Raw genomic sequence first — 27533 nt, 5'->3', positions numbered from 1 at the left:
CTCAACTCCAAGTACAGCATCGGCAAATGGGGATTTATAGCTAAAGGAGCAAGGTGGAAGTAAGTGGATGACACATGACTAAGAGGAAGCACGAGGGCATGGGGATTCTGGCTAAATGTACCTAACAGAATTATTGCTGAAGGCAGGTGAGTGTGGTCAGACATCACCTGGAAGGCAGTGGAGGATGAGGAACACAACCAGATGTGGAGGGTTGGAGATTCTTGTTAAAAGTGGATTTTTCGGCCGGCGCCACGGTTCAATAGGCTAATCCTCCGCCTGCAGCGCCGGCACACCGGGTTCTAGTCCCGGTCGGGGCACTGGATTCTGTTCTGGTTGCCCCTCTTCCAGGCCAGCTCTCTGCTGTGGCCCAGGAGTGCAGTGGAGGATGGCCCAAGTGCTTGGGCCCTGCACCCCATGGGAGACCAGGAGAAGCACCTGGCTCCTGGCTTTGGATCAGTGTGGTGCGTCGGCCGCAGCACGCTGGCCGTAGTGGCCATTGGAGGGTGAACCAACGGTAAAGGAAGACCTTTCTCTCTGTGTGTCTCTCTCTCACTGTCCACTCTGCCTGTCAAAAAAAAAAAAAAAAAGTGGATTTTTCAAGGATGTGCACAGATGTGTCTAGAAAAAGGTTCAGGATCCTGGCTAAAGCTGAAATGGCATTGGAACCAGTCTTGCATCTTCCTCACAGTTCCTCCTCATAGTTCCTGTGCTTGGATTTTATTTACTCACTGTATCCTCACTATGTGCTAGGTCCACGCCAGGTACACTTTGCCTACTGGGGATGATGAACATCAAAAAGTTAATTCCCACTCCATGTGACAAGACTCTGCTAGAGAGAGAGAGAGAGAGAGAGAGAGAGAGAGAGAGAGAGAGAGAAAGCACTAGAAGGTGCTGCCAGGGGAGTATTCTAAGACCATAAAGAAGTGACACTGGAGCTGGACATTTGAATTGAAAGAATTAATGGTGCAGATAGGGGTTGTTACTGTGGTGTAGCAGGCAAAGCTGCTACCTGCAGTGCTGGCATTCCATAAGGCCATGAGTTCAAGTCCTGGTTGCTCCACTTCCTCTCCAGCTCTCTGCTATGGCCTGGGAAAGCAGTAGAAGATGGCCCAAGTCCTTGGGCCCCTGCATCTGCATGGGAAACCTGAAAGAAGCTCCTGGCTTCGAATTGGCATAGCTCCGGCCATTGCGGCCAACTGGGGAGTGAACCAGTGGATGGAAGATTTCTCTCTCTCTCTCTCTCCCTTTCCTTCTCTGTGTAACTCTGACTTTCAAGTAAATAAAGAAATTAATCTTGGGCTATCCTTCACTGCCTTCCTGGGCCACAGCAGAGAGCTGGACTGGAAGGGGAGCAACTGGGACTAGAACCTGCTGTCCACATGGGATGCCAGCACCGCAGGCAGAGGATTAACCAAGTGAGCCACGGTGCCGGCCCCGTCCTTGAATTCTATGAAGCAAAAGAAGTAAGCAAAACATCATCCCCTTTAGAGGTAGAAAATGGAAGAAGCTGAGAGAGATTAAGTCATTTGCCCAAGCTTGCATAGCTGGTGAGGGACAGGGCTGGGATTTGGGCCTGTCTGAGCACAAACCAGGCTGAGACATGAATTAGGTTAGACTGCAACTGTGAAGAGACTTTTCTACAATGCTCAGGAGTTTAGAAGCCCCCTAGAGGGTAGTTCAGCAGGATACCAGCAGCATCGGATCTGTGTTCTAAGATCGTGGCAGCAACGCAGAGACAGTTTGTAAGCAGGTCAGCAATTTAATTTACCTGGGGCAAAACTACCCTGGACATATCTCACACACACAGACACACACACGCACACATGCACAAATGAGCCTCTGAGAATCCAGTGTATTTTGTTTCCTCTCCTTTCCCAGATAAGCTTTGGGACCAACAGCCCCAAGTTCCGTGTTCCTTCCAGATGGTGGAGGAGGCAGACGAGGGGAGTGAAGGACGCTGTGCCTTGCAGAGAGGGCTGGGATGGAGAGACTGTCTTGGACGACCTCACTTCCTCATTTGAAAGATGACATTCTTAGTGCTTCCATCTTTTAATACGCCTTCCTCCTTTAAAATTGTCTGGCTCCTGACAGCCATGGGCCCTCTGAAGAGGTTTCACTCTGGCGCATACCACAATTTTGGGAGTGGCTGCCACCCCCTCTCCAAATTCACATCCTTTTAGCATTTCCTGCAGGAGGCCCAAGGCCCAGCTTTCTAGGCATCATTGAAGGCCCAACAGTCTTCTTTTGTTTTCAGTCTGGGCCAATGGCAGCAAATAACCTAATTAGGACCTCTCAAGCAGTTTGCCCAGTGAAAGCTAATTTAATTAGGGTCTGATTAGTCGTTATAACTACTTTCTAATGGAGCCTTATTACATTCAACTACGCAGATCCCAAACAATTGTATTAAATGTTGGCAAATGACCATTAGTCTTTGATTCTACTTTTTTTGCATCATTCACACCTATGCTGATATTCAGATGCCTGGCATTCATTTTTGCTCTTGGAAGCCAGGTGCAGATTTGAAGGTATGTTTTGCTTGCTTGCTTCATTACCCATTTCTTTGGGGTTCCTGGACCAGGCTCCAGCCATGTGATACTGGAGTGATGAAGGGTGGGGGCAGGCTCCCCATGCTGGTAAATTTTTCCCCATTGCCCCCCACATGTCCCTTATTAATCATTCCATGGCTGCAAAAGCTTGGAGACTAAGGGCCCCTGGCTGAAACGCAAACGGCATGCTGTAGGCTGACACAGAAAGCCATCATTATGGATGGACCTTTCTGGGAAGATTAGCTCATCGTATTAGGTAAGTGGCCAATAAGTGGGACTTCCAGAGAAACCATCCTGGATGGAGGAGTTTTAAAAGTTGTTGCTGTGGAGAGGGGGAGGGAAGAAATCCAGGAGTTGATTGGTTTCTGCCGTGCACTAGGTACTGCGCTGGATAAGGTTCACTTTTATTAATTTAATGCTCACACACAGTGTTGAAAGAAACACATTATTATTACTGATTTACAGATGAGAACCAGGAGTTGAGTAAGTTAGAAGTCACACAGCTCCTAAGAGGGAATGGCTAGAACATTGTAGCGTAAGGAGTGTTGACCCCCAGGGGGCAGTATCAGACCTGGGTTCCTAACCCTGGGAGATTACCTGAGGCCAGGTGGCCCTCAGTCTAGGTAACTGAGATGCCTTAAAGACAAACTTGTCAGGGTTCACAATTTGGCCCAAGCAATGATGACCTGTGTTCTCTGTGTTGCTTTATCATCAGTGTGGCCAGTGTATGTCACAGCCTGAAGTCACTGTTAAGAGGACAGAATTTGGCACTAGGATGGCCCATAGTCAAGGCTGGTTCAAACCCTTGTCTGTAGGTATGACCTTGGGCAAGTTTTTTATGCTCTCTAAGCCGTGTTTTTCTCATCAGGAAAAGGGGATAATACTATCTCCCTCATATTCTTACTGTGAATGTTGACATATGGGGAACATCTGGCACAGGGACAGCCCCTCTGCTTCTGAACTGTGCTGGGGAGCTGTGTGGAACACCCTGGGCAATGGGAAACAGGCTCATAGGGCCAATAGGACCTGGTTTTATTCTGTCAGAGGTTCTTGAACTTGGAGCATGCAGCAATACTACCCAGAGTGTTTGGAGGATCCCAGATTGTCTGGGTTGCGTGCCCAGTATCTGACTTGGTAATTCTGGGGTATGGCTCAGGAGCTTTGATCTTCTCTAAGTTCCTGGGTGATGTGGATGTCGCTGGGCTGGGGAACAACTTGGAGACCCCCTGGATAAGCCACTCAGCGCATGATCTCAGACAAATGCAGGAGGAAGCTCCAAGTCCTGGGACAGTCATGGGTTGAATATTCCGGATCCAAGTCCACCAGAGCCTGGAGTAAATCAGAGAAGCGGAACTCTGATTTCTCTTCCCTATTTCCTATGCTGCCTCCATGGTTTCTTGAGCCCTTGAGAGCCAGTCCTTGCAAGCAGAGCAAAAAATGTTAATTATGATGCCTTATTTATCTATTAACTTTCCATGCCAGTCCATGGGCCTGCTGAAGTTGAAGGGATATTTGTGGTTTAAATGAATGAATTTTGTGGCTCAAAGCACTGATATGATTTTTTTTTTTTTTTGCAGAAAGCAAGCAGGAGTTAGGCTCCGAGTGACAACTTCTAATTATTCTATTAGCCTGAAGTTTTACTTTTGTCTAAGTTTCTTATTTTGATCCAACAAATTAGATAGACATTCTCAGACACTGAAAAGAAACAGTATTTGCTTTCTATCATTCTTTTTGCCAAGAAGGGGTAACTCACCAGGTACCACTGAGCTAGTATATGTGAAAGTAACATGGTGTCTTACATGTAAAAAATGATAATAATTTTATATTATGTTTATTGAATAAGTGCTTATCAAGCTCTAATACAGTGCCCACATCAGGGTCTCTCCACTTCAGCAATATTGACGTCTTGAGCCAGGTAATTCTTTGCTGTGGGAGAGGGGCTGTCCTGTGCATTGCAGGATATTTAACAGCATCCCTGGTCTCTTGCATTGGATGCCATGAGCACCCTGCCATATGACAATCAAAAGTGTTTCTTGGGGCAAGTGTTTGGCTAAGTGGTTAAGTCATCCCATCTCAGAGTGCATGGGTTCAGGTCCTGGGTTTGCTTCAGGATTGCAACTTCCTGCTAATGCACAGCCTGGGAAACAGCAGGTGATGACTGAGGAAACTGGGTCTCTGCCATGCACATGGGAAACCCAAACTAAGTTCCCAGTTCCAGGCTTTTGCTTGGCCGCATCCTGGCTGTTGCAGGCATTTGGGGAGTGAACCAGAGGGCAGAAGATCTCCTTCTGTCTCTGTCTCTCTGCTTTTCAAAAAGAAAACAATAACAAAACCAATAATTTTTAATAAAATCAATCTCTCCAGCTAAGAAAACAAAAGTACCCGAGTACTGGCAGTCATTACTTGGGAGGCAATATTGTCTTTGGTTGAGAACCCCTGATTTACGTGAGCAATTTTACTTCATCCTTGCCCAGTGAAGTGAGTGTGGCTTGTCCCATTTTGGAGAGAAAGGAAAGGTTGAGCAATTTCTCAAAAGCCACACCCACAGCTAGTAAAGGAGCACAAGTGGTGCTGGACACCAGCAGCACTGGAGCCCAGGACTGAAGACCCAGAGCCTCAGCCTTGACACCATTTATTCACCTTACTTCTCAGAGCACACAACTCAGAATGTAGAGAGAAAACGGCCCCTCAGTCACAGGCTTCATGGTAGATGCCTGTAGAAAGGAGAGAGGTGAGTCAGTAGAGGCGGGGTAGGGGCCCTTTTAGATACATGTGTAACATAAGATTTTTTTTTTTTGACAGGCAGAGTGGACAGTAAGAGAGAGAGAGACAGAGAGAAAGGCCTTCCTTTGCCGTTGGTTCACCCTCCAATGGCCAGCGCGCTGCGGCCGGTGCACTGCGCTGATCTGATGGCAGGAGCCAGGTGCTTCTCCTGGTCTCCCATGGGGTGCAGGGCCCAAGTACTTGGGCCATCCTTCACTGCACTCCCTGGCCACAGCAGAGAGCTGGACTGGAAGAGGGGCAACCGGGACAGAATCCGGTGCCCCGACCGGGACTAGAACCTGGTGTGCTGGCGCCGCAAGGCAGAGGATTAGCCTTAAGATTAGCCATAAGATTTCTTTTTAAATTGTATTCAAATTTCAAAATGAATTATCCTTTTTTTTTAAAAGAAAATTATTTATTAGTTACTTATTTGAAAGTCAGACAGACACACACAGATATCTTCTATCCTTTGGTTCACTTCCCAAAAGCAATAGCTATGGATGGGCCCGACCGAACCTAGGAACCAGGAACTATCCACATTATCTCACATGGTGGCAGGAATCCAAGTACTTGGGCCATCAACCCTTGCCTCCCAGGGAGCTGGAATCAAGAGTGAAGCCAGAACTCTATCCCAGGCACTGAGACATGGGATGTACTGTCTCGAATGGCATCATCACAGCCGCCCCTCTCTTTGCCTTTCATAACAGAGGGATTTGCCCAACCATTGAAGGAGAAGGATTCTGTCTCCCCTGGCCTTTTGTGGCATAAAAGCCAGCCCATTCACAGACTGAGTCATAATCATGAGAATATTACATTTCTTTCCTGGAGTGGACGCTGTATTAGAGGCTTCATGAATATTAACAGCTGATGCTTATGGAACGTTTACTAGTGTTTGGCACCTGGCTGAGTCCTTTTCATCCATTTCTCATTTATTCCTCGTGACAGTTCTATGAGGTCAATGACTTCAGTCGCATTTTATGGATGGATTAACTGAGGCTTAGAGAGATGAGTGGCAGAGTCAGGACTTGAGAACTGCATTTGTCTGATTTCAAAGCTGCTGTTCTTTCTAGTACTCCAGGTTGCCACTCAAACAGAAACCATGAAGAGCTGACGCCAGTCCAGGGTGTGGGAAGGCAGTGGCAGACACAGGTGGCAGGAAGAGCTTTCCTGGGCCCATTCTTGGAGCCCAGGCCTCTGCCTTCCAAGCACCCTCCTTGGTCCTCTGACCCTGCAGCAGTGGGTCCAAGTTCACCCTCTGCCTGCCCTGTCCTAGCTGCTGGTTCCAACACCTCTGGATTTAGTACAGTCTGAAAATAACCTGGCCTCTCCTTCCAGATCAGCAGTTCAAGGTCAGGGTTAAATTATGCCCCTGGTCGACCAGGACCCATGGACTCTTCTCGAAAAGCCTCCTTCCTAGCAGATTCTGCTCAGCAGCCTGGCTCCTTGCTCCTTGAGTGGTGCTCAAGTGAATTTTCAATCTGTGAGGCTGGCATCCTCCAGGGCCAATTTGAATTTTGCAACTAAAATGTGGTGCGTTTGCCATGCCCTTGTCTAAATATAGACTGGCCACTGCGTTCCTTAGGTCCTCGCAGGCCCCCACGGTGGGGTGGAGCCAGCCCAGAGGCCCAGAAGAATTCTTCCTTATTAACTCCTCCTCTGAGTGCCCGAGTCTCAGTTGTTTTCCTGGGGGTGGTAACAAAATTTTATTTTATTTTGCTACGGTTTTAAATGGGGATGTCAGCCCTGGAGTCTTGAACCACTGATGGGGACTGTGGTGGGCCTGGCAGCTGTGCAAAAGATCAAATCCGTTTATGCACCGTGGGTGACTGCTTTTTGTTCTTGGATCCTGGGTAAAATACACACATTCCAAGGCTGCTGCCTGCACGGGCTCCCCTAATGGATGATGGGTGTTGCATTCCAAATCAGCAGCTAGCTATCAAGCCCTGAACTCTGGGAAGCTGACATTAAGTTGGAAGGATTTGAACCTTGCAAGTCACCTTGTCACCTCGGAGGGGAGCTGACTTGTCACGCAGATGCTTGGGACTTCTTGGGAGCAAGGAACTAAAAAAAGAGTTTCTTCAGTGACTTTGAAACACACAGTAGGAGTATAAATTGCAGTGCTCTTCCCAGAGTGCAATTGGACAATACACGTCCGAGGTTTTCTCTCTCCTATGTGCCTACCTTTTGATCTAATCATCAAAGTGGACTTTATCCTAAGGAGATCCTAAAGTACAGGTGCACAAAAGCTATCAAAGGAAAATGTATGTATCAGAATATTTATCACAGCTAAAAACATAAAGAGAAATGTACATCAAGGGGAGATGGACTGTCTTAAACATTTAGAGACACTTAAACTTATTCACAAAAATTTCATTAAGATGGAAAAGGTTGGAGCTAGTAGTGGGTAAAACCACTGTCTGCAGTGCTAGCAGTGCACAGGCGCCAGTTTGAGTCCTGGCTACTCCATTTCCAATCCAGCTCCCTGTTAATATGCCTGGGAAATCAGCAGAGGATGGCCCAAGTGCTTTGGGCCCCTACACCCACAAGGGACAATGGAAGAAGCTTCTGGCTCCTGACTTCAGCCTGGCCCAGCGTAGCTGTTGTGGCCTTCTGGGGAGTGAACCAGTGGATGGAAGACTTATCTCTCTCCCTCTCTCCATCTGTAACTCTGCCTTTCAAATAAATAAATCTTTTTAAAAAGATGGAAAAGGTCAAAATGGTAGATAACACACTCTTGGTGAATAACAGTTACAGAAATGTAAACTGGTATAAAAACTGGTATAATCCATGTGGAGGACAGTTTGGCAATATTGACAAAAACACTCAAAAATTTATTCTGACTAGTTCATTGCCAGGATTTTACTTTTTCTTACAGATATATTTGCCTACATAAGAATTATAAAAGTATTATTTTTAGTAACTAAATTTTTTTGACAGGTAGAGTTAGAGAGAGAGAGACAGAGAAGAAAGGTCTTCCTTCCGTTGGTTCACCCCACAAATGGCCACTGTGGCTGGCGCGCTGCGCTGATCCGAAGGCAGGAGCCAGGTGCTTCCTCCTGGTCTCCCATGGGGTGCAGGGCCCAAGCACTTGGGCCATCCTCCACTGCCTTCCCGGGCCACAGCAGAGAGCTGGACTGGAAGAGGAGCAACCGGGACAGAATCCGGCACCCCAACCGGGACTGGAACCCAGGGTGCCGGTGCTGCAGGTGGAGGATTAGCCAAGTGAGCCATGGCACCAGCCAGTAACTAAATGTTAAAACAAACTAATTGTCCTTCTACATGAATTTATTGGAAAAAAAAGCAAAGAACAAGAAAGGAACAACACACATGTATCAAAAAAGAATGAGGCTGCCACTATTTGTACTGAAGTGAAAAGATCTTTATGATTCATTGTTTGGAGAAAAAAGCAAAGTGGAGAAAAGTATTTGTACTCTGTATTGACACTGCAAAAAGAACTTGCAAATACACTTACATAGGCTATCTCTGAAAGATATGCAAGAATCTAATAATCATAGTTACCTCCAGGAATGAAAACTCAGGGATGTGAGAGGGACATGCTTTTTACCCTACACTTGCACCTTGTGAATGTGATTCCTTGTGTGTGTCATCTGTTTACAGAAGCGGGCTGCTTACATAACTGGATTGCTTGAGTACATTAGGGTAGCTTATATTATGGAATTCAGTGTAATATTAAAATGATGGAAAAAATGATGAGTTATTGATTGGCAAGAAACCATGCTTGATGAGTAGTGAAGAAAGCACTGGGTGATCCAATTTGTATTAATACCACTCATGGAAAATTCTGGGATGTTTCATGGGAAAATATTAAATGTGCAAATATAGATGGTGCCATGGTCTGAGTGTTTGTATCCCCTCAAATTCCTGTGCTTAGACTTAATGCCCAGTGCAGTGGTGCTGAGAGATGATTAGGTGATAGGCCCTCATGAATCTCACTACTGTCCTCATGTGAAAAAGGCCCACAGGTGATTGTTGGCCCATTTTGTCAAGTGAGGACACATGGAAGGCACCATCTATGAGGTCCTAACCAGACACTGAACCTGCCAGGGCCTTGATCTTGTACTTCTCAGCCTCTAGAACTCTAAGCAATAAGTTTCCATTGTTTATAAATTATACAGTCTAAGGTATTTTGCTACAGAAACCCAAATGCACTAAGACAGGCAGTCTGCTTATGAGCGACTTCTTTCTTTTTTATATCTTACTGTTATTTATGAATTATTTTTTGCTACCAAGAGAGAAAATTATTCTCATTTAAAAAAATGCAACACCAAAAAAAATCAAGAACCCAACAAAATATATGTTTGAAATGGGGGAGTAGGCAGGGCTATAACCAGGAGAGGAAGGAGCCAAGGTCATTTCTAAGTGTTTTAGGGCTGGTAATCACAGAGTAAAAACTAGCTATCTATGTATCTATATATCTATAGGTAAAATTAAATCAAAAATGACTAAAGACCACAGTCCTTTTTCAGCCATTGACAAATTTTCTCATAAAACAGAAATGTATATAGTCCCCACTATAACGCTATTGAAACCCAATTTATAAACTCTATTAAATTTTTATAATCATTTATTTGAGAAGGAGAGAGAAAGAGATGTGGGGAAGAGAGAGAGAGAGAGAGAGAACTGAGAAAGACCTCTTATCCACTGGTTCACTCCTCAAATGTCTGCAAAGGCTAGGGCTGGACTTGGGCCAAAGTGGGAACTGGGAGTGAGGAACACTATCTAGGTTTCCCACATGGGTGGCAGAACCCAATCACTTAAGCCATCGCTGTTGCCTGCCAGGGTCTACATTGGCAGGAAGCTGGAATTCAGAGCCAGAAGTGGGAATCAAACCCAGGTATTCAGGTATGGGATATGGGCATCTTGATGCATAAGTTAAATGCCCACTCCCTCCATCACATTTTCTTAATTTGATGTTTTTAATCATAAGTCAGTGTATTTGTTCATTGCAGCAAGTGAAATAATACAGAGGATATGAAAAATTTAATAATATGTTCTTTCTTACTCTACCCTATCCCTTAATGGCTTTCAAGAATGGGATTACACATTGCTCTATAACTTGCCTTTTTTATTTAGTTATCATGAACATCCCTCCAAAACGGTAGATCAGTAGATAGAAGTGTGTATGGATTTCAAAATTACTTGCACCAAAATAAGTTTATTTTAAAATTTCATTTCCATGAACTTTTTGAAGTACCTGCATATAGATCTAACTTATTTTTAATATCACTATATATTTTAATATATTTCAAATTCCTTGTATAATAGGATAGGACACAATTAGGCTAAATCTAAAATACCAAATATTCCATGCCTCTGCAATTCCATTTCTAGGAATTTATTCTGAATATAAGTGCACAGACATATGTATTTTATATACACACAAGATCTTCAAAAAGTTCAGGAAAATGTGTATTATGGAAAAACTATAAATATTTTCACAAATTTGGGGCACAAAAATAAATTTATCTTTAAATTCATTTTCCATGAACTTTTTGAAGTCCCCGCATTTATATGAATGTGTTGCATTATGTAGTTGTAGTTGTGAAAGACCAAGAATAACCTCAATATCAATCAGTTGGGAAACTGGTAAGTAAAATAGGATGCTCCATAAATTTTTTTTTTTAAATTTATTTGACAGAGCTATAGACATTGAGAGGCAGAGAGAAAGGTCTTCCATCCGTTGGTTCACTCCCCAAATGACGGCGCTGTGCCGATCTGAAGCCAGGAGCCAGGTGCTTCTTCCTGGTCTCCCACATGGATGCGGGGACCCAAACACTTGGGCCGTCCTCTACTGCCCTCCTGGGCCACAGCAGAGAGCTGGAATGGAAGAGGAGCAACCGGGACTAGAACTGGTGCCCATATGGGGATGCTGGCACTGCAGGCAGAGGATTAACCAAGTGAGCCACGGTGCTGGCACACATAAAATGGGTTTTCATGTGGTCATGAAAAGAATAATAACTCTATACTCTGACACAGAAGTATGTCTAGATATATTGTTGAGTAAAAGAATACAACCTTCACTGAAGGGTTTTTTTTCAAATGACACCATTAGTAAAATAAACACAATACAGGATGAACATATGTACACAATCCACATCCATATCCTCACTAACACACATGTACACATATTCACTTGTATATTATATATATTCAAATATTTAATATCTATACTTGAACATACAAATAGAATATTTCTGGAAGGGTACACAACTGATCTGGTAACAGTGTTTATCTCTGCAGAAAAGGTGTGTACACTGTGGGGATGTGGATCTAAAGCTGGGAGCTGGGGGTCAGGAACACAATCCAGGTGAGGACAGAAGAATTTGTTTCACCGTTCTCTTTTTTTCCTCTTTCTGATTTAAATGAAAGTCTATGCATCACTTAAACAGATAAATTAGTTGACTCAAAACATGGCCGTGCATATTCGTTCATACCAGTTACAAAGTGTGATGGCACTGTTCAAGTGCTTTGTGGTTATAAGGCTATTTTTTTTTAATAAAGAAAAGATGATAGAATACCTCACATCTTTCGTAATGTCCTAAGGCAGGGCTCTTACTCTATGGTAAGTGGGTCCGTGGAAAAAAACTATCTTAAAAAAAAAAAAAAGAAAAAAAAAAACCTTTGGCTGAAAGTTTGCATTTTCCTACTGTAGGAATGTAGTCTACCAGTCCTAGTAGAAGCAGCAGGATTTATCACCCACAGAAATCAGATTTATAATATCATATTACAATCATTGAAGATATCTTAAAATATTTCCACTTGTCACTACTTCAAAATTACAGTAGTTATTTATTTGACTTGCTGCTAGATCTTGTTTATTTAATATGTTAAGAAAGACATTTGTAACTCTATAATAAATTTGTTTTTCTACCATTATAATAACAATATTTCAATATAATTGGATTTCTTTGAAACCCTATGTCTTTCATTTTATGTGTCCATTGTGAGAGGGGCTTTAGCAGATTGCCAAAGTGGTCCATGGAACAACAACAACAAAATCCCACAGACCCTGTGTTAATGTAAATTCTGAAAAGTTGGGGACCAGGGGACACAAACGGGTGCCGTAGGGGGATATCCCTGGAGACAGGGAGATGGGACCCTACCACTTTTTCTTGATGTCGGGTACAATTAATGGCCTGAATATATAAATCAGACATGTAATTTTTGTTGTTGTTCCAGTTAGTGGAGCCTCCTCCTCCCTGACCAGCTGCCTTCCTGGATCTCGGCCTGGCCCTGTGCTCGTGGTGCGAGCCCTGCGGCCAGCGCCTGCGAATGACAGTGAGCCCTGTCTGCCCTTGGTCCCATTTTACCCTCCTTCTGGGGCGCTAAGCTCAGCCTCTAAGTCATGATTGTTAGCCTGACAGGAAACTCTGTCTTAAAGAAGAATTTCAAAAAGCGGGCAAGGTCAAGCCCCAACTCATCCTAGCCAGAGAGAAAGCTAAGGGGAGCAAGACACGGCTCAGAAAGTTAAATGTCGGGGTAGGGCTCTGCGAAGAATGGTCCACTTGGATGTACTAGAACATTTTGTTTCTGAACATTCTGGCCTGAATTGCTCACTGGTGCAACTTTTATAGCACAGTTGTTGTGTGCACAGGGAGAGGGGCACTTGAATGTTCGGAGGGGGCTCCAACATGCTGCTGGTGGGTGTGGCCAAGAGTGTTGACAGAGCCCTAAGAATGCTAAGCTGCCAGTGAGGACAGATTCTACTGTATCTAGGGCTGACTCATGCTCTGTCATAGTAGGAGGTGTGATCATGGATGGGGTGAGGATGCCAGACTTCTAAGTCCTTCAAAGGCAGCTCACTTTCCCTCTCTCCACCCCCAGATCCTATTTCAACCCACTGGTCTTTCTGTCATCATTCAGATTACATCACCCATCTTGTGCTGAAATTGATCCATTTCTTCATTTAAAAAATGATTTATTTACTTGGAAGGCAAAGTGACAGAAAAGGAAGAGACAGAAAGAAATCTTTCATCTGCTAGTTCACTCCCCAAATGGCTGCAACATTTGGTTGAGGCCAGGCAGAAGCCAGGAGCCAGGAATTCCATCCAGGTTTCCCACATGGGTTGCAGGGACCCAAGCACTTGGGCCATATTTTGCTGCCTTCCCAGGTATCTTAGCAGGAAGCTGGATTAGAAGCAGAGTATCTGGTATTGGAACCAGGACTCCAATACAGGATACCCATGTAAAAAGCAGCTTAACCCACTATGGCATAACACTGGCTCCATTTCTTCACTTCTTCACTCATTCACCAGCTCCTTAGGGCCACCCCAAGTCAGCCAGGCATAGGTATAACCAGGGTAAGTGCACCAAATGAAGAAAACTTCATTTAAAATTTCAAAACCAACATTTACAGTAAGTCCTGCTTCCCACAAAATGTTCACAGCACAAGCTATGTCTTTCTTCATTTCATCTCCTGTGATGCATCTTTCTCTGCACTGAGAGTGTCTCCCTCCTCCCCCATCTCAGGCTCGATCTCAAACTGGGGTATGACTAGATAACTCTATTGTAAACACTTTTACTCTGGGTTTTAAAATAAGGAGGCATTGGGGGCCAGTAATGTAGCACAATAAGGTAAGCCTCTGCCTGTGGTGCCAGAATCCCATAAGGGCACAGGGTCAAGTCCTGGCTGCTCCTCTTCTGATCCAGCTCTCTGCTATGGTCTAGGAAAGCAGCTGAAGATGGCTCAAGTGCTTGGGCCCATGTACCCACGTGGGAAACCAGAGGAAGCTCCTGGCTCCTGGCTTAGGATCAGCTCAGCTCTAGCCATTGCAGCCATCTGGGGAGTGAATCAGCAGATGGAAGACCTTTCTCTCTGTTTCTCCCACTCTCTGTAACTTTATCTCTCAAGTAAATAAAAAAAAAAAAAACTTAAAAAATAGGGAGACACTACTATTGTTCAAACCAAGACATTTTTGAGAATAAGAAGGGGTTATTATAATAATCATATCTTCATAAACAGGCATAAATGAGGACTTTCTGAGGCAAACTAGGATGTAGTCACCCTGTTACCCAGCACACAAGCCCAATGTGTCCTTAGAGCACCAACAGAGCGTGGGTACCTTCACTTTTTGATATTAAAGAAATCAAGGTTGCCTTCATGGGAAAAACCCAATGTTGTTGGCGTTCCTTAAACTCAGGCTTCTCTCTGTGTGTATGTGTGTTTTAATGTAGAATTACATTATGGTTACTCCTTGACTCATGATGAGGTTACATTGTGATTAAACCCATTGTGACTGAAGATATCAAAAGCTGAAAATGCATTCAACACACCTAACTAACCAAACATCCCAGGTTAGCAACACAGCACCTGTAGGAGTATCGTTTACCCTCATGTCCCAGAGCTCACTGGGAGCTGTGGCTTGCTGCCATTGCCCAGCGTTGTGAGAGAGCATTGCATAGCCTATTGCTAGCTTGGGAAAAGACCAAATTTTGCAATTCCAAGTATGATTTCTATGGAACATTTATTGCTTTTGCACCATTGTAAAGTCAAAACATTCTAAGTCCAACCATCCTAAGCTGAGGACTTTCTTCAACCTTTGGCCTTTAAAGACAGACCTCCATCTGGCCTTGCTATAAAGTTGCCACAATGGTTTCCTCCTTTCCTTCTTGTTAGGGAACCATCTCTGATGGTATATCTCACAGAGGTGAAGATGACGAGGGCCAGTAAGGTAACGGGGCATGGAGGCCCATGGGGGCTCCTGGAGGTGGATGACTGCAGCCCTTAAGAAAGTATGAAGACACCATCCAATGGCCAAGCCCATGCCTGTGTATAGTTTCTTCATTTACCCAGTCTTTCTCAAAGGCTCCGTGACCAGGCCGAGACTTGCATTCTGGTTTCAAAATAGGATCAGTATATGATGGTCTCTTTTAATGTGTTTTTGGTAATTTCCAGGAATGGGACAAGCCACTTAACCCCTGTAAGCCCATTCCCTCATTCAGAAATGAATGACATTCAGAAATGAATGACAATATTTATGACAGGTCTTCAAAAAGTACACTGTAAAAAAATTATGTGTAAATTAAAAAAAATTTTGGATTTATTTTATTTGAAAGGCAAGCAAATGAAAGAGAGAGAGAAAGAAAGAGAGATAGAGAGAGAGAATCTTCCATTTGCTGGTCTACTCCCCAATGGTCACAAGGCCTGGGCTGGACCAGGTAGAAGCCAGCAGCTTGGAACCCTGTCCAGGTTTCCCACATGGGTGTCGGGGGCCTAAATACTCTTGCCATCTTTGCTGCCTTCTCAGACAATTTAGCAGGGAACTGGATTGGAAGTGGAACAGCTAGGACTTGAACTGGCACTCATATGGCACGGTGTCATCACAGCAGCTAGCTTACTGCACCACAATGCCTGTCCCTCAAAATTTTATTTTGCATCATCATAAACATATCTTTTTAATTCTATTTTCCCACAACTTTTGAAGTACTCTCGTATTAGAGGCTCACATGGTAGGTGAAGTGTGGCACAAACCCTGAATTGCAACTGTCACTGCTGTTTGCTATGACATACATACTACGTAGATGTCTCTGGGCATTGAGCACAAGATGATTCAGACCCAGCTCCTGACCCCTCCAGGGGTTTGCAGCCTAGTGGCCCTGCCAAAGTTGTGCCTAGTCTCCATTCTCCCGGGTACACGTGGCGAGCCATGTAAACCGGAGATGAAGGAAGTGACTGCTGCTGGGGCAACTTCATGAGAAAGGTTTCTACAGAGCTGGGTGCTCACAGGTGGACAGGATTTGTATATTCAAAAGGGCCATAAACACACTAGTGGGAAAGGGAATAGCATGAGCAAAGGCACAGGGTGGGAAAGTCTACTTGTGTAATGGAAAATAAAGGACTTAATTCTTCCAGTAAATTGCCAGTGCTGCTCACTCATTCATTTATCCAGTTCGTGTGACGACCTGTGTTACACAGAGATAAAAGATCTGGTAACTGCTTACAAGAGAAGGTAAGTAGATCCCCTGGGGTCACCAGACAGAGCCACCCTGGAGTGTCTGGGTGTGGGTGAAGGACTAGCCTCAGTGCTCTTATCTTCACGGACTGCCCCACCCCCAGCCTTAGCAATGTTCGCTCACAGCCATGGCATTTTCAAAAGGAAGGTCTATTAACCATGACTGATTTAGATCACCATCGGCTTTGCTCTGAATTCTCTGTTGCTGAGGGATCAGCAGCTGTCTGCTCTTCCTCTCTGCTCATATAGATATGTAGGTGGCACTAGAGGGACTGTGGGCATTTTGAGGAAGAGTTAAGATACATTCGATGTGTGTTCTGTCAAACATACTGTGCGGTTTGCAGTCTGTCTTTCTGTGTAGCCAGGTCATCAGTAGTCAGAGCTCCCACAGAATGGAAAAGAGGGCTTCTAGAATTAATCTCTTGCTCACAACATTCACACTTGACATTGTGACATCCACAGAAAGCACCAGGGGATGATTCATGAGAGAAGAATAGCCCGAGATTCTGGCATCGCACCTGGGTGGGTGGTGCAGGAGAAGCCAAGTCTTGAGACATATGCAGCCAGAAACGGACGTGTGGAAAGTCTTCTAAATTTTGTTTTCCCAAATTTGACAAAAATCTTAAAAATACAGATGACATTACCAATACTAAGCTGTGATGCTGGAGGAAACCTTCTAAAGTATCAATAATAAAAGAAAACTTCTGACTTCTCTTGCCAGAGAAAAGGCCCAATTTACTTTTGTATTCTTTACCTTCTCCCTAGGATACACTGCCTCTCGGTTGCCAAATGATGGGCACCCTCCTGCTCTTCCTTCCTTCCTTCTCACACTCTGATTTCCCCAGTTCCTTCCTGCTCTTCCTTAAAGTGGGGTCCAAAGCCTCACAGCCGAATATCTCCAATAATGAACTCATCTGGTTACCTGGATTCAAATCCAGGTCTGTCACTGACTGGCTGGGTGACCTGCGAGAAATCTCTCAGTCTCTCTGAGCTTCTGTCTCCTTATCTGTAAAATGGGGACAATGGCACTGTGCACTTCATAAGCCTGCAGGGAGAGTAACTGTGAGGATGAATGGAAAACACCTCCATCCCAGAGTAGCAGGGTAAGCCTGGCACACGATATGACCTAATAAATGGTAGCTGTTAGTATTATTATTATCAGGCGTGGTCAGGGAGCACAGTGCCTGCAGAAGAGTCCTGCAGAGCTGGGAGAAAGCAATTTTCCAGAACAGCCTGGCGGCCATGAGTTATTTTTATGAGCCACATACATACTCAGGAGAAGGCATCTCCTGCATTACAGATCTGAAGAGGCCCTTCTGTGATGCTGTGATGACACTGCAGCTCCACACGCACCCGCTGACGTTTCTGTGGCCTCTTTCGGCCCAGCAGATAGGGTGACTCTAAGACTGGCCTTCTTGCCCGTCATACCTGACAGGGGTAACTCTTCACACATCCTGCTTTCTCTCCCGGCCCCTCTGCTCCAGTCCACTGAATCTCACAGCAAAGCTGAGGCTCATTTGCCTCTCCCTCTCTTCTTCCCTCTCTCCCTCTTTTCTCCTTTCTTCCCAGCTTTCTTTTCTCCACACATATTTGCAGTGTCCAGGCATCACTGTGTCTCCAAAGATTCCAAGACTTTAGGAGATTCAGTAAAATTTCAAAAATATTTTTGGATGGGACTGACATAGGGTTATTAATTTTTTATTTTGCTAAGTGAGACATTAAAATATACATACTTACCACTATCATCTCTACTTAACTCACATTGCCATCATTCTATCATAGAGTGCTAAGTCAGTGTTCCAAAATAGAAAGGGCATAGTGTAGTCTTTAGAATAAAAGGACAGTCATTTAAATTGGATACATTTAGATTTTAAAATAATAAAATATTTCCCATTTTGCCATGATCCAGTAAAATCTTTGAGCACCAGACCTCAGGCAAATGTTGGGGAAGCAGGGTAGTAACAATAGGAATAATACAATGAATATTTATGGAGTACCAAATGTGGGGTTTGATAGACTACCTGTGTGACTTTGGACAAGTTACTGAATCTCTCTGAACTCTAATAGTCTCAGCTGTAAAGGCAGGGATGATGATGCTTGCCATTCACAGGGATGCATTGTTGAGCAGGGTACCCAGCACGGTGAGGATGCTTCCATGTGTTCATTCTTGTCTCCCCTTCTCTGGGGAGAATTCAGTTCAGAGAAACTGCCTGCCCTCCTGCCAGCCTCCCTGCCTTCTTCCACATGGACTAGACCAAGGGATTGGGCAGAACTTGGAATGTCTCTGACTGCTCTTGGAGAAGCTAAGCTGAGTTTCCTGGTCTCTACTCAGGTATCCATTCCAGGGGTTCCTAGGCACAGGAGGACTGATGCTGTACTGGCTGAATACGAATAACCCCCAAAATTTGTTAAAAATAGAGATTCTTGGCCCCAATATGAGAGAATCTGGTACAATAGGTCTATGGTGAGGACCAAGAATCCATGCTTTTGAAAACATCCCCCTCTGTGGAATGTTTCTGATGAACAGTAGATTTGCTGTTGCCCGTGGCCTCTGGTGTTTGGGTTGGACATCCTGCCTGCTCAACTCCTAAGGTTCTGTGGATTGTTCCTAGCATGGTCTTATGTGCCCTGGTGAGTGGTTCAATGAAGACCTGGGAGGAATCTTCATGGCCCTGTTTAGCCACTCCTCCTGACCCCATCTTCTCCATCTCAACAAAAGGCTACCTGGCTACCTAGGTGACTCATGCCAGGGATCCTCTGGATACATTTTGCTTTTCTCTCCCTTGTCTTCCACCATCACCAACCCATCTTCAAGTCTTTGAATCTGTCGCTTATCTCAACTGCCAATGCCACCAGCCTGGTGTAAATCACCATCACTTCTCACTGTGACTGCAAGGACTCCTACTTGTCTTTAAGTTTGTGTACCACAGGGTGGCCCGAGTCATATTTTAAAATTTTATTTATTTGAGGGGCAAACAGACACACATACACATGCATACACACACATACAGATAGAATGCTTCCATCTGTTAGGTCACTCCCAAAATGTCCACAATGGTTGAGATTGAGCCTGGGCTAAAACCAGGAGTTGGAACACAATCTGGGTCTCTTTGTAGATGGGAGGAACCCAATTGCTTAAGCCGTCACTACTGCCTCCCAGGGTCTACATTAGCAGGAAGCTGCAATCAGGGGCTGGAGCCAGGTATCAAACCCAGGTACTCTGATGTGGGGTGTGTTTCTAACTGCAAGGCTAAGCACCCTCTCCCTGAGCTTTTAAAGACATAATTCAGGTAGAATCTTTTGCCTGCTTCAAACTCTTCCATATTGGCCAATGGTCTTAAAGTAAAATCTAAAGTCCTTCACGTGGCCTAAATATTCCCATATTGCCTGCTTCTGCCCATACCTCAAGCTCAGCTTGCACCTGCCTCTCCCTTTTCCCAGGCTCTGTTACTTCCCCATCATTCCTGTCTCAGGAATGTTCCTGTCTCAGGAATATTCCTGTCTCAGGGCTTTCATGTGTGATTTCCTTCTGCCTGCATCCCTCTTTTGCTACTTCCCCATTACTGAATTAGCTCTTTCAAACAGTTCAGGATTTGGCTTAAACATCACTCATGGCCCTCATGGTATACCAATTCTGTTATACAATTCTGTTAGCATCTCACTGTTTTTCTTGTCTATTTGTGTGCCTGTGTCCTGCAGAACTAAATACTATGGAGCACAACTATCTCCAGTATAATGCCTAGACAGAGTAGCCACTCAATAAATACATATCTATTCAGTGAAGGAATGAATTACAAGGACCCCGGACCCCCTACTTTCTCCTTCTGGCTGGGTTGATTGATCAAGGGCCCAGCTTTGAGAGACCCTAATTATGTGTGGTGCAGGAGGTGGAGAGAAATTTAGCTCTCAGGGGGAACATGGATGGCTTGCCCTGACATTTCCTGGGTTCATTTCTCAGGAGTGGGCAGAATTTTATAAGAGAAGTATCATCAGTAGCTTCTAACGGGGTGGCTCCCAGTTTCCTGGGGAACATCTTCTATAAGAACAGGTTGCTACCAGGGAACAAAAAGGCCAGGCATCTCCTCGGTGCCATAGAACAGGTAGGGGTCTGTGACAGATGTGGATTCAAGTCCTGGCCCTATCACTTCCTTGCTGTGTGATTTTGGGCAAGAAATCCACCATTCTTGAGCTACAATGTATTCATCTACAAAGAGGGAGGATTGATGAGACACTTTCATTGGGAACCCTAGCAAAAGGTCTGCTATGTGTATGTATGTGTCCAATAACCAAGCAATCTTACTAGGCCATGCACCTCATGCAGGAAGGGGCCGTGCTTTGGTTCAGATACTTCAGGGAGTCTTTGTTAACTCAATAAATGATCAAAAGCACTTCAGCTGAGTAGGATTTTCCTCTTCCAGGAAGGATTCCCTATGTGTAAAACTTTCCCCCTCACCAAGTACTCAAACCAAAAGTGTTCCTGTGAGAAGTTATGATCTCTATGCCTTGACGCCTCCAAGCTGGAGGATTTCTTATGCATTTGTAAGACTGGCTCTGTCCTGGGTCATCTCGGAGACCCCCATCCTCTCTTGTGCTTATTGGGGATGGAAAAATCATCAGCACCCATTTGAATGAGAGGTCTGGAGAATCAAATCCATGGAGAGGATTCCTGTTTGGATCCAGGACTATAGAGAGCACAACTGTTTCTTTGAAATTGACCTTCATTTATTTGGAGGGGAAAGCAGTTAGTTCAAAAATGGCTTCCTGGTGCCTTTCAGCATTGTAAAAGACGGAAGAAAGATTTGGAGTGAGGCAAGGTTCCAGTATTTTCTAAACAACTCACTAAGCCCAGCTACTAGTTGGCTTGCTCAGCACTTCCTGCAACACCCCCCACCTCGGTCTCTCTCACTCCACTGCAATGCACTCCTCAATAGCCCAGACATTCCCTGACCAGGCCCTAGGCGGGTGGCTGTTGATCTTCATTATAATGCTGGGCAGCTGAAGATTCTCTTCGACATCTTGCGTGCAGCCCATGGACAAGAAGTACTGCTATATTCTATTCCAATTATTTCCTGTCCTCCCTTGGCCTGATTCCAGGGGCCAAATAAAGAGGTCATTGTTTGGTGGAGTGCATCCCTGCTCCTGATTAAGTGAGCACTGGTCCCAGATCCAACTTGGTTTGAGGCCACAGGGAGAGGAGGCGGTGGGGAGGGCGTTACAGGTAGGAAGGGCACAGCAGGAGACGAGAGGCCCTGCTCTGCATGCAGCCCAGCCCTGCTCCCAAAAATAAAAAACAGGGCAGAGCGAAAACAAATGGGGCCCCTGGGCAGGATCCCATAGGGGGCATGGCTATTTTTCTCCTTCCCAGAAGGAATCCCAACCCTTCTCTCCCATGGAGAAAACAAACATGGCTATGGAAATGTGCTGCCATCCAGGCCCCTGAAAGTCTATAGCCATTTGGAAGTGACTCCTACCTGCACTTCTGCTTGCCAACCACCATCTCCCCTCCAGAGCTGATTCTCTCTTTATGAGTGAGAAGCTCCTCATGGAAAATTTAGAATTTGGAACCTTCTTCAGATTCCAAAGGAGTTATTGTTCTACATGATGCTACTTTCATTTAGGTGTTATTTCAACTCAGAGGGAGTAGGAACCCGCACCTCCATTTTGCTGGACTGTTTTTCCTAAATGATTAAGAAAACATTCATTGAGCACTTTCTTTGTTTGAAGCTTTTGATTACCTTTGGATCTATCCCAAACTCAGGATAGTTCCCAACTCATGGTGGGGAGTCCTCAACCACACCTCTTGGGGTCCAGGGAAGTGGGATAGTGATGGACTCGGTTCCAGGATGGCACACTGGGAGATCACCAAGACATCATGACTGGGATAGCCAGAGAGTCATTGCAAGGAGAGGAACAAGCCCTGAGAGCATCAGAGAGGCAAGAACCGCTACTTCCTGTTGCGGAGAGGCCAAGAACCTGAGACGCAAGAGGGACAAGGTCTCAGCAGGGCACAGATGGGAAGGAGAGAGACAGTGGGGAGAGTGTGAGAAGAAACTCAGGGTGGGCTTGACTTGAATGGCAGGACCCAGAGAGAAGCCATATCATCCCCAAACCACCTCATGACTAGGAAAGCTCCAAGCCTGGCAGTGTTTGAAACTTTGGTCTCTAGGGTGTTGGAGCCTGAAAGGAGCTGAGAGTTCTTCTGGAAAGTGATTCTCAAGGCCTGGTCTGTGGACCACCTCTTTGAAATCCCCCAGTGGGCTGATTTAGCAGGCAGATTCTTGGGATGCTTCTTACCGATTTGATTTTCTGAGGGTTGGACCCAGGTGGCTACGCTTTTTTATCAGGTAATTCTGATAATAAAGACTGACATCACTTTAGTTCAACCTTCTGTTGTACTCCAGGCACGAGATCTGAAGCCCAAAGAGGTAAAGCAACAAGCCTAAAGTTACAGAGCTCCACCTGTGGCAAAGCTGCTGCCCATCAGAGCAGTGCTCTTTCCATTTCAACATGCTGGAAGTCTCCTCACCTGTTTGGAGTGGGTTGTCCTGGCCCCTGCCAAAGCCTGAACCTTTGATCCACTCCTGCATCATGCTGGGCCCTTCTCCTTGCCATGCATGCTCTGGTCACAGCCTCTGCAGAGCATGGGCAGAAAGAATAAAGGGGAAGGACCCAGTTCTCCTCTGACCTTTTAAAAACATGTGTGGATTGGCAAGTGAGGGAGTAGACACACAGGTACAACTGAGGGGGAGACTGCAGTCTGCTTTAGTAGTTCTGATAGCTAATTTTCATGAGCACTTGCAGTATGCCAGTATCTGGTAAGTCTTCTCCACACGGTAGTGTGAACCTTATGGAGCGAATACCAGTTAGCACCCTATTGTCGATGAAGAAACCGAAGCTCACACAAGAGCAGTCACTTGCCCAAGGTCATGTGCCTAGTGGGAGATCAAGTCACCTCCACGTACAACCATGATGGCCCAATGCAGTGTGAGTCGTCATCCACTGTTAACCTGATGAGACTGCAACAGGACCTTGAGGCACTGGGAAAGCAAAGCAAGATTGTCTGCAGTGGGCTGCGATCACTCCTGGGGGTTGAACCTCAAACCCTTTCCACTTAACACTTACACTGAAAATATTTCTGAAAGGCATTAGCTTACAAAGCACGCCTTAGAAAAGAGGACATGGACAGCAGGTTAAATAGGCTTTTTTCCCTTTATCTTTTATTTTTAACAGAATTCTTGATATCAGTTTGCTTTCTTCCCATTCACTTTTTTTCTCTTGAAAGCAGTGCACCTTCAGAATTTGAGTTGCTGGAGGGTTTGGGTTATACTCAGTTCCAGCTGAGGCCCTGGTGGGCTTGCTGGTGTATGTGGTCCATGTATGCAGCAGCTGTTACCTTTCCCATTATGCTGGCACATGATCATGCCATGATCGCCTACCTCCATTCATTCATTGTGTGCAGCGTTCCCCAGGGAAATGAGAAGAAGCAAAAGCTCATCAGTGCTACCTCTCAGATGGGACAAGGGTCTCCCAGGCCATGTGGACAGCAGGTCCCAGTTCCTGCCTTTACCTCCCAACCAGACCTTGAGTTCTCCCTTAGAAGAAACTAGGTAGCCTCTGAGCTATGCAGTTGGTAGAACCACCCAACAAAATAAGGATGGACACGTTTTTATAAAAAGGGAAGAAAGTACTGAGTTCCTGGTGTCTGGCAGCTGAAGGTTGAACGACAGCTATAATTTCATTCTAGGCATTCCACAACTCACCAGTGTTAGGAACATTTTGGGGCAAAACGTGAGAGTGTGTGACCCTCTGGTCATTTTTCCCCTCGAATCTGAAGCTTCGGCTAAGTCATAGGCTGGCTGGAGCCCGGTGGCTGTGAAACCCTGTTGTTAAGTGACAACGAAGGCAGTGCATGGAGGTGGTAGCCAGCGGTGAAGGGCGGGATGGGGGTTGCAGTGCAGACTCTGCAAAGCCCTTCAAGAGTGTGGTCTCTGCAAGAGCCCTGGAACTGCTGAATGAACGCTGCCTGCCTGTGTATGAGCTGCCTCTCTGCCTCCCGAATGCCGCGTCTGCAGTAACTACAACTATTCTGTATGCTGCATTAGTGATGCTGCCTTAGCCGACACATCCCTACTACCGAAATAACAATGCTGGTGTGGTGCTCAAGCCCACTGTCCTTTTAAATTTTTAAACCAAGGCTGTTGAGTGAGTCATTCCATATCCAAGATTTTCCTCCCGTGTTTCTATTTCAAGTGGCTAGGGACCTTAGTGTGTTCCACTAACACCTGAGTTGGTTTTGAGCCAGCTCCCTAATCTGCAAAGCCTTTGCTGTACAAACAACCGTATCCAATCTCCAAACACACACAGACTGCACAAAAAAACAAAACCCTCAACAACAACAACAGCAACAACTCCAGAGCAAGCTCATCAGGAAACCTGAGCTCCAAGGATGCCCACTTGCCCTCTGCCAGTCTCCAACTTACCGAGTGGGAGGGTGATGAAGAAGGGAAGCCAGCACAAGATGAACATACCGACCACGATGCCCAAGGTCTTGGCTGCTTTCTTTTCCCTGGAGAACTTAAAAAGTTTGACAGCTATGGAACTCCTGGGGTTGTGGCCCTTGGCCTTGGTACTGCTGAGGGTGTCCTCATGAAAGTTCTTGGAGTGGATCCTCAGGGTCAGCTCCTTCGAATTGGACATCTCTTTCATGACTCCCGCCTCCAGGTTCTTGGTGGTCCTCTTGGCCACAATGTAGACGCGGCAGTACATGACCAGAATGACGGCCAGCGGGATGTAGAAGGAGCCCAGAGAGGAGAAGAAAGCATAGAATGGTTCTTCAGTGACCCCACATTCCTTGTCATCATTGGGTGCCGGCTCCTTCCAGCCAAGCAGAGGCCCAATGGAGATGACCGTGGACAACACCCAGACACTGAGGAGCGCCAAGATGGCCTTCCTCCTGGTGACCAGCGCGGGGTACTGGAGAGAGTAGCGCACTCCGATGTAGCGATCGATGGAGATGGCACACAGGCTCAGGATGGATGCGGTGCAGCACAGGACGTCCACGGCCGCCCAGATGTCGCAGAAGATGCGCCCCAGCACCCAGTAGCCAAGCACCTCCAGGGCAGCGGAGAAGGGCAGGACGGTGAAGCTCAGCAGCAGGTCCGCGATGGCCAGGTTGACGATGAAGTAGTTGGTGGGCGTGCGCAGGTGCCGATTGCAGGCCACAGACAGAATGACAAGGATGTTGCCCACGATGGCGAAGAGGATGAAGGCGCCCAGCACCAGGCCCACGGAGATGGCCCTGGTGACGTCCAGCTGGGGCAGAGAGGAGTTGCTAGAGGTCTGGTTGGGACCAGTGAAGTTGGCATTTTTCAACTCTCCCCAGTGGGCAGGTGCTGATGTGTTGTGGCCGGTGTCCAGGTCGGGATTCATTTTAGAGTCCGCCCTCCATAGCCAGGGGGGTGATTGGGCTCGGAAGGGCTGCGGCGAAGGCTCCTCAGCTGCCCTGAAACTTTGCTCTGCCCGTGGTCTTCTTCCCAAAGGCGCCCTCCTGGTGAGAAGTCATGTCCCCGGGCAGTGCAGCCCGGCGGCGGCACGTCCCCTGACTGCACTGAGCCGCTCGCTCGCCTGCCGGAGGAGGAGGAGAAGAGGAGGAGAGAGGGGACGAGGCGGCAGCTCCAAGTTTAATGGTCCACGTCAGGCGCGCCGGGCCGGCGGGCGAGCGCTGGCGGGAGCGGGCGGCAGGGCAGGGGCGCGCGGCAGCGCCCGGCCCGCGGCGGCTCTGCACCGCGGCGCCTCCTCCGCCCAGCGAGCGCCGAGGAGGGTCTGCTGTCAATGAGCCGCCTCTGGGCTGACTGCACGGCGGTGACATCAGGCGGGGGAGCCCGGCGCCCTGACTCCGCGCGGCACTAGGGGGCAATGCGGGTCCAGCCAAGGCCCGCGCAGCCCCGACGCCGCGGCGGGAGGCCGGCCGCGCCCCCAGCCGCGCCCGGGGCGGGCCCGGGGCGGGGGCGGGGCTCAGGGCCGGGCGTGGGGATCCCCCGTCACCCACCTGGAGGACTAATCCCGCTGGGATTATTCTCCCTGCTATTCACTCCTCGGTTTCTAAAGTGGGATGGGGTGACTTACCTCTGAATAGGGGGTTGCTTGGAATCAGGACCCGGATTTAATGGGATGTGCAACTTGGCTGGCCCCTGAAAGAGGAAGCATCGCAGGGTTAGGGGAGTGGGAGAGGTGAGAGTATGATCCGAGATAATCAGCCCCCTTGCGTTGTCCCTACTGTGGCTCCGCTTCATTCATTCGCTCAGACACTAACTCATTCATTCAGTGAATTGGTACCCGCTGCTGCCCCCCCGCGGCCCCTCCACCCTGTTGCCTCCTAGGGGCTGTGGGTTTAGCAATCCAACGACTTAGATGCCCGCCTCCCAGGAGCAGGCATTCTGGTGAGAGGAGGCAGACACATCAACAAATTTTAAGGGGTGAGTCACATGAAGACAGGTGTTAGGATGAGAATAAAGCACAGGGAGGGAGATGCAGTGGGTGTGTGTGCGTGCTGGTGGTGGGATCTGAACTTTTAAACAGCTGCTTGGGATGTCTGCATTACTTTTGAGTGCAGACCTGAAGGAGTAAAGGGAAGCAGCCAGTTGGCTGATTCAGAGGAGGGTCTCTGGGATCTGGGTCCTTGGCTAACTTTTTTCTTTCTTCCTTACTATGTTGGGTATTTGACAACATGGACACACTCCCAGAAGTGAGCGAATGGTGCTTAGGAGAAGTATGGGCTGCCACCCCCCATTCCCACCCCGCAACCCCAACCTAGGAAGAGCCTAGATAAAGTAGCATTTATCCCACATTTCTTATGCCCTAGACAGTTCACTCCTTCTTTTTACATTTTCTCAAGACCCTGTGAGAAAAGGACTGTTGTCATCCTCATTTCTACTTGGCAGGTGTAGTCACAGGGACGTTTAACTCCAGCCTAAATCCACACGGCCATGGAGGAGAGGAACTGGGAATTGAACCCAGCTGTGAGGTCTCTTTCAACGCTGAGCACTTAACTGCTGTGTCACACTTTCCCCCTAGGGACAAGGTAGAGGACGGAATGACTGTTACAGATGGAGCTGTGTTCCAAGTGCTAAATGTTGGGACCTGAGCTACTAGTGCCGGGAGGGAGTTCTCACTTACTGAGCACCTGCTGGTAGTCAAGCACTTACTCATTTTCTTTTAGTCTTCGCAGCGATTCTTAGAAGTGTAACTGTTC

At 46.6% G+C, this 27533-nt stretch overlaps 1 protein-coding gene across 1 annotated transcript in view; it reads right to left on the bottom strand.

Annotated features, from left to right (window-relative positions):
* The window catches only part of ADRA1B (adrenoceptor alpha 1B), a 57139-nt gene extending 31428 nt beyond the window's left edge, over positions 1-25711 (bottom strand). The window contains 1 exon segment of the mRNA NM_001082062.1: positions 24763-25711. Coding sequence (NP_001075531.1) covers positions 24763-25711 — 949 coding nt within the window.
* Positions 25712-27533: the final 1822 nt, after the last annotated feature.

The sequence above is a fragment of the Oryctolagus cuniculus genome, chromosome 6 (genome assembly GCF_964237555.1).
Source record: "Oryctolagus cuniculus chromosome 6, mOryCun1.1, whole genome shotgun sequence".
NCBI lineage: Eukaryota > Metazoa > Chordata > Mammalia > Lagomorpha > Leporidae > Oryctolagus > Oryctolagus cuniculus.
The sequence above is the reverse complement of the archived record's forward strand: the minus strand, read 5'-3'. Positions and strand labels throughout refer to the sequence as shown.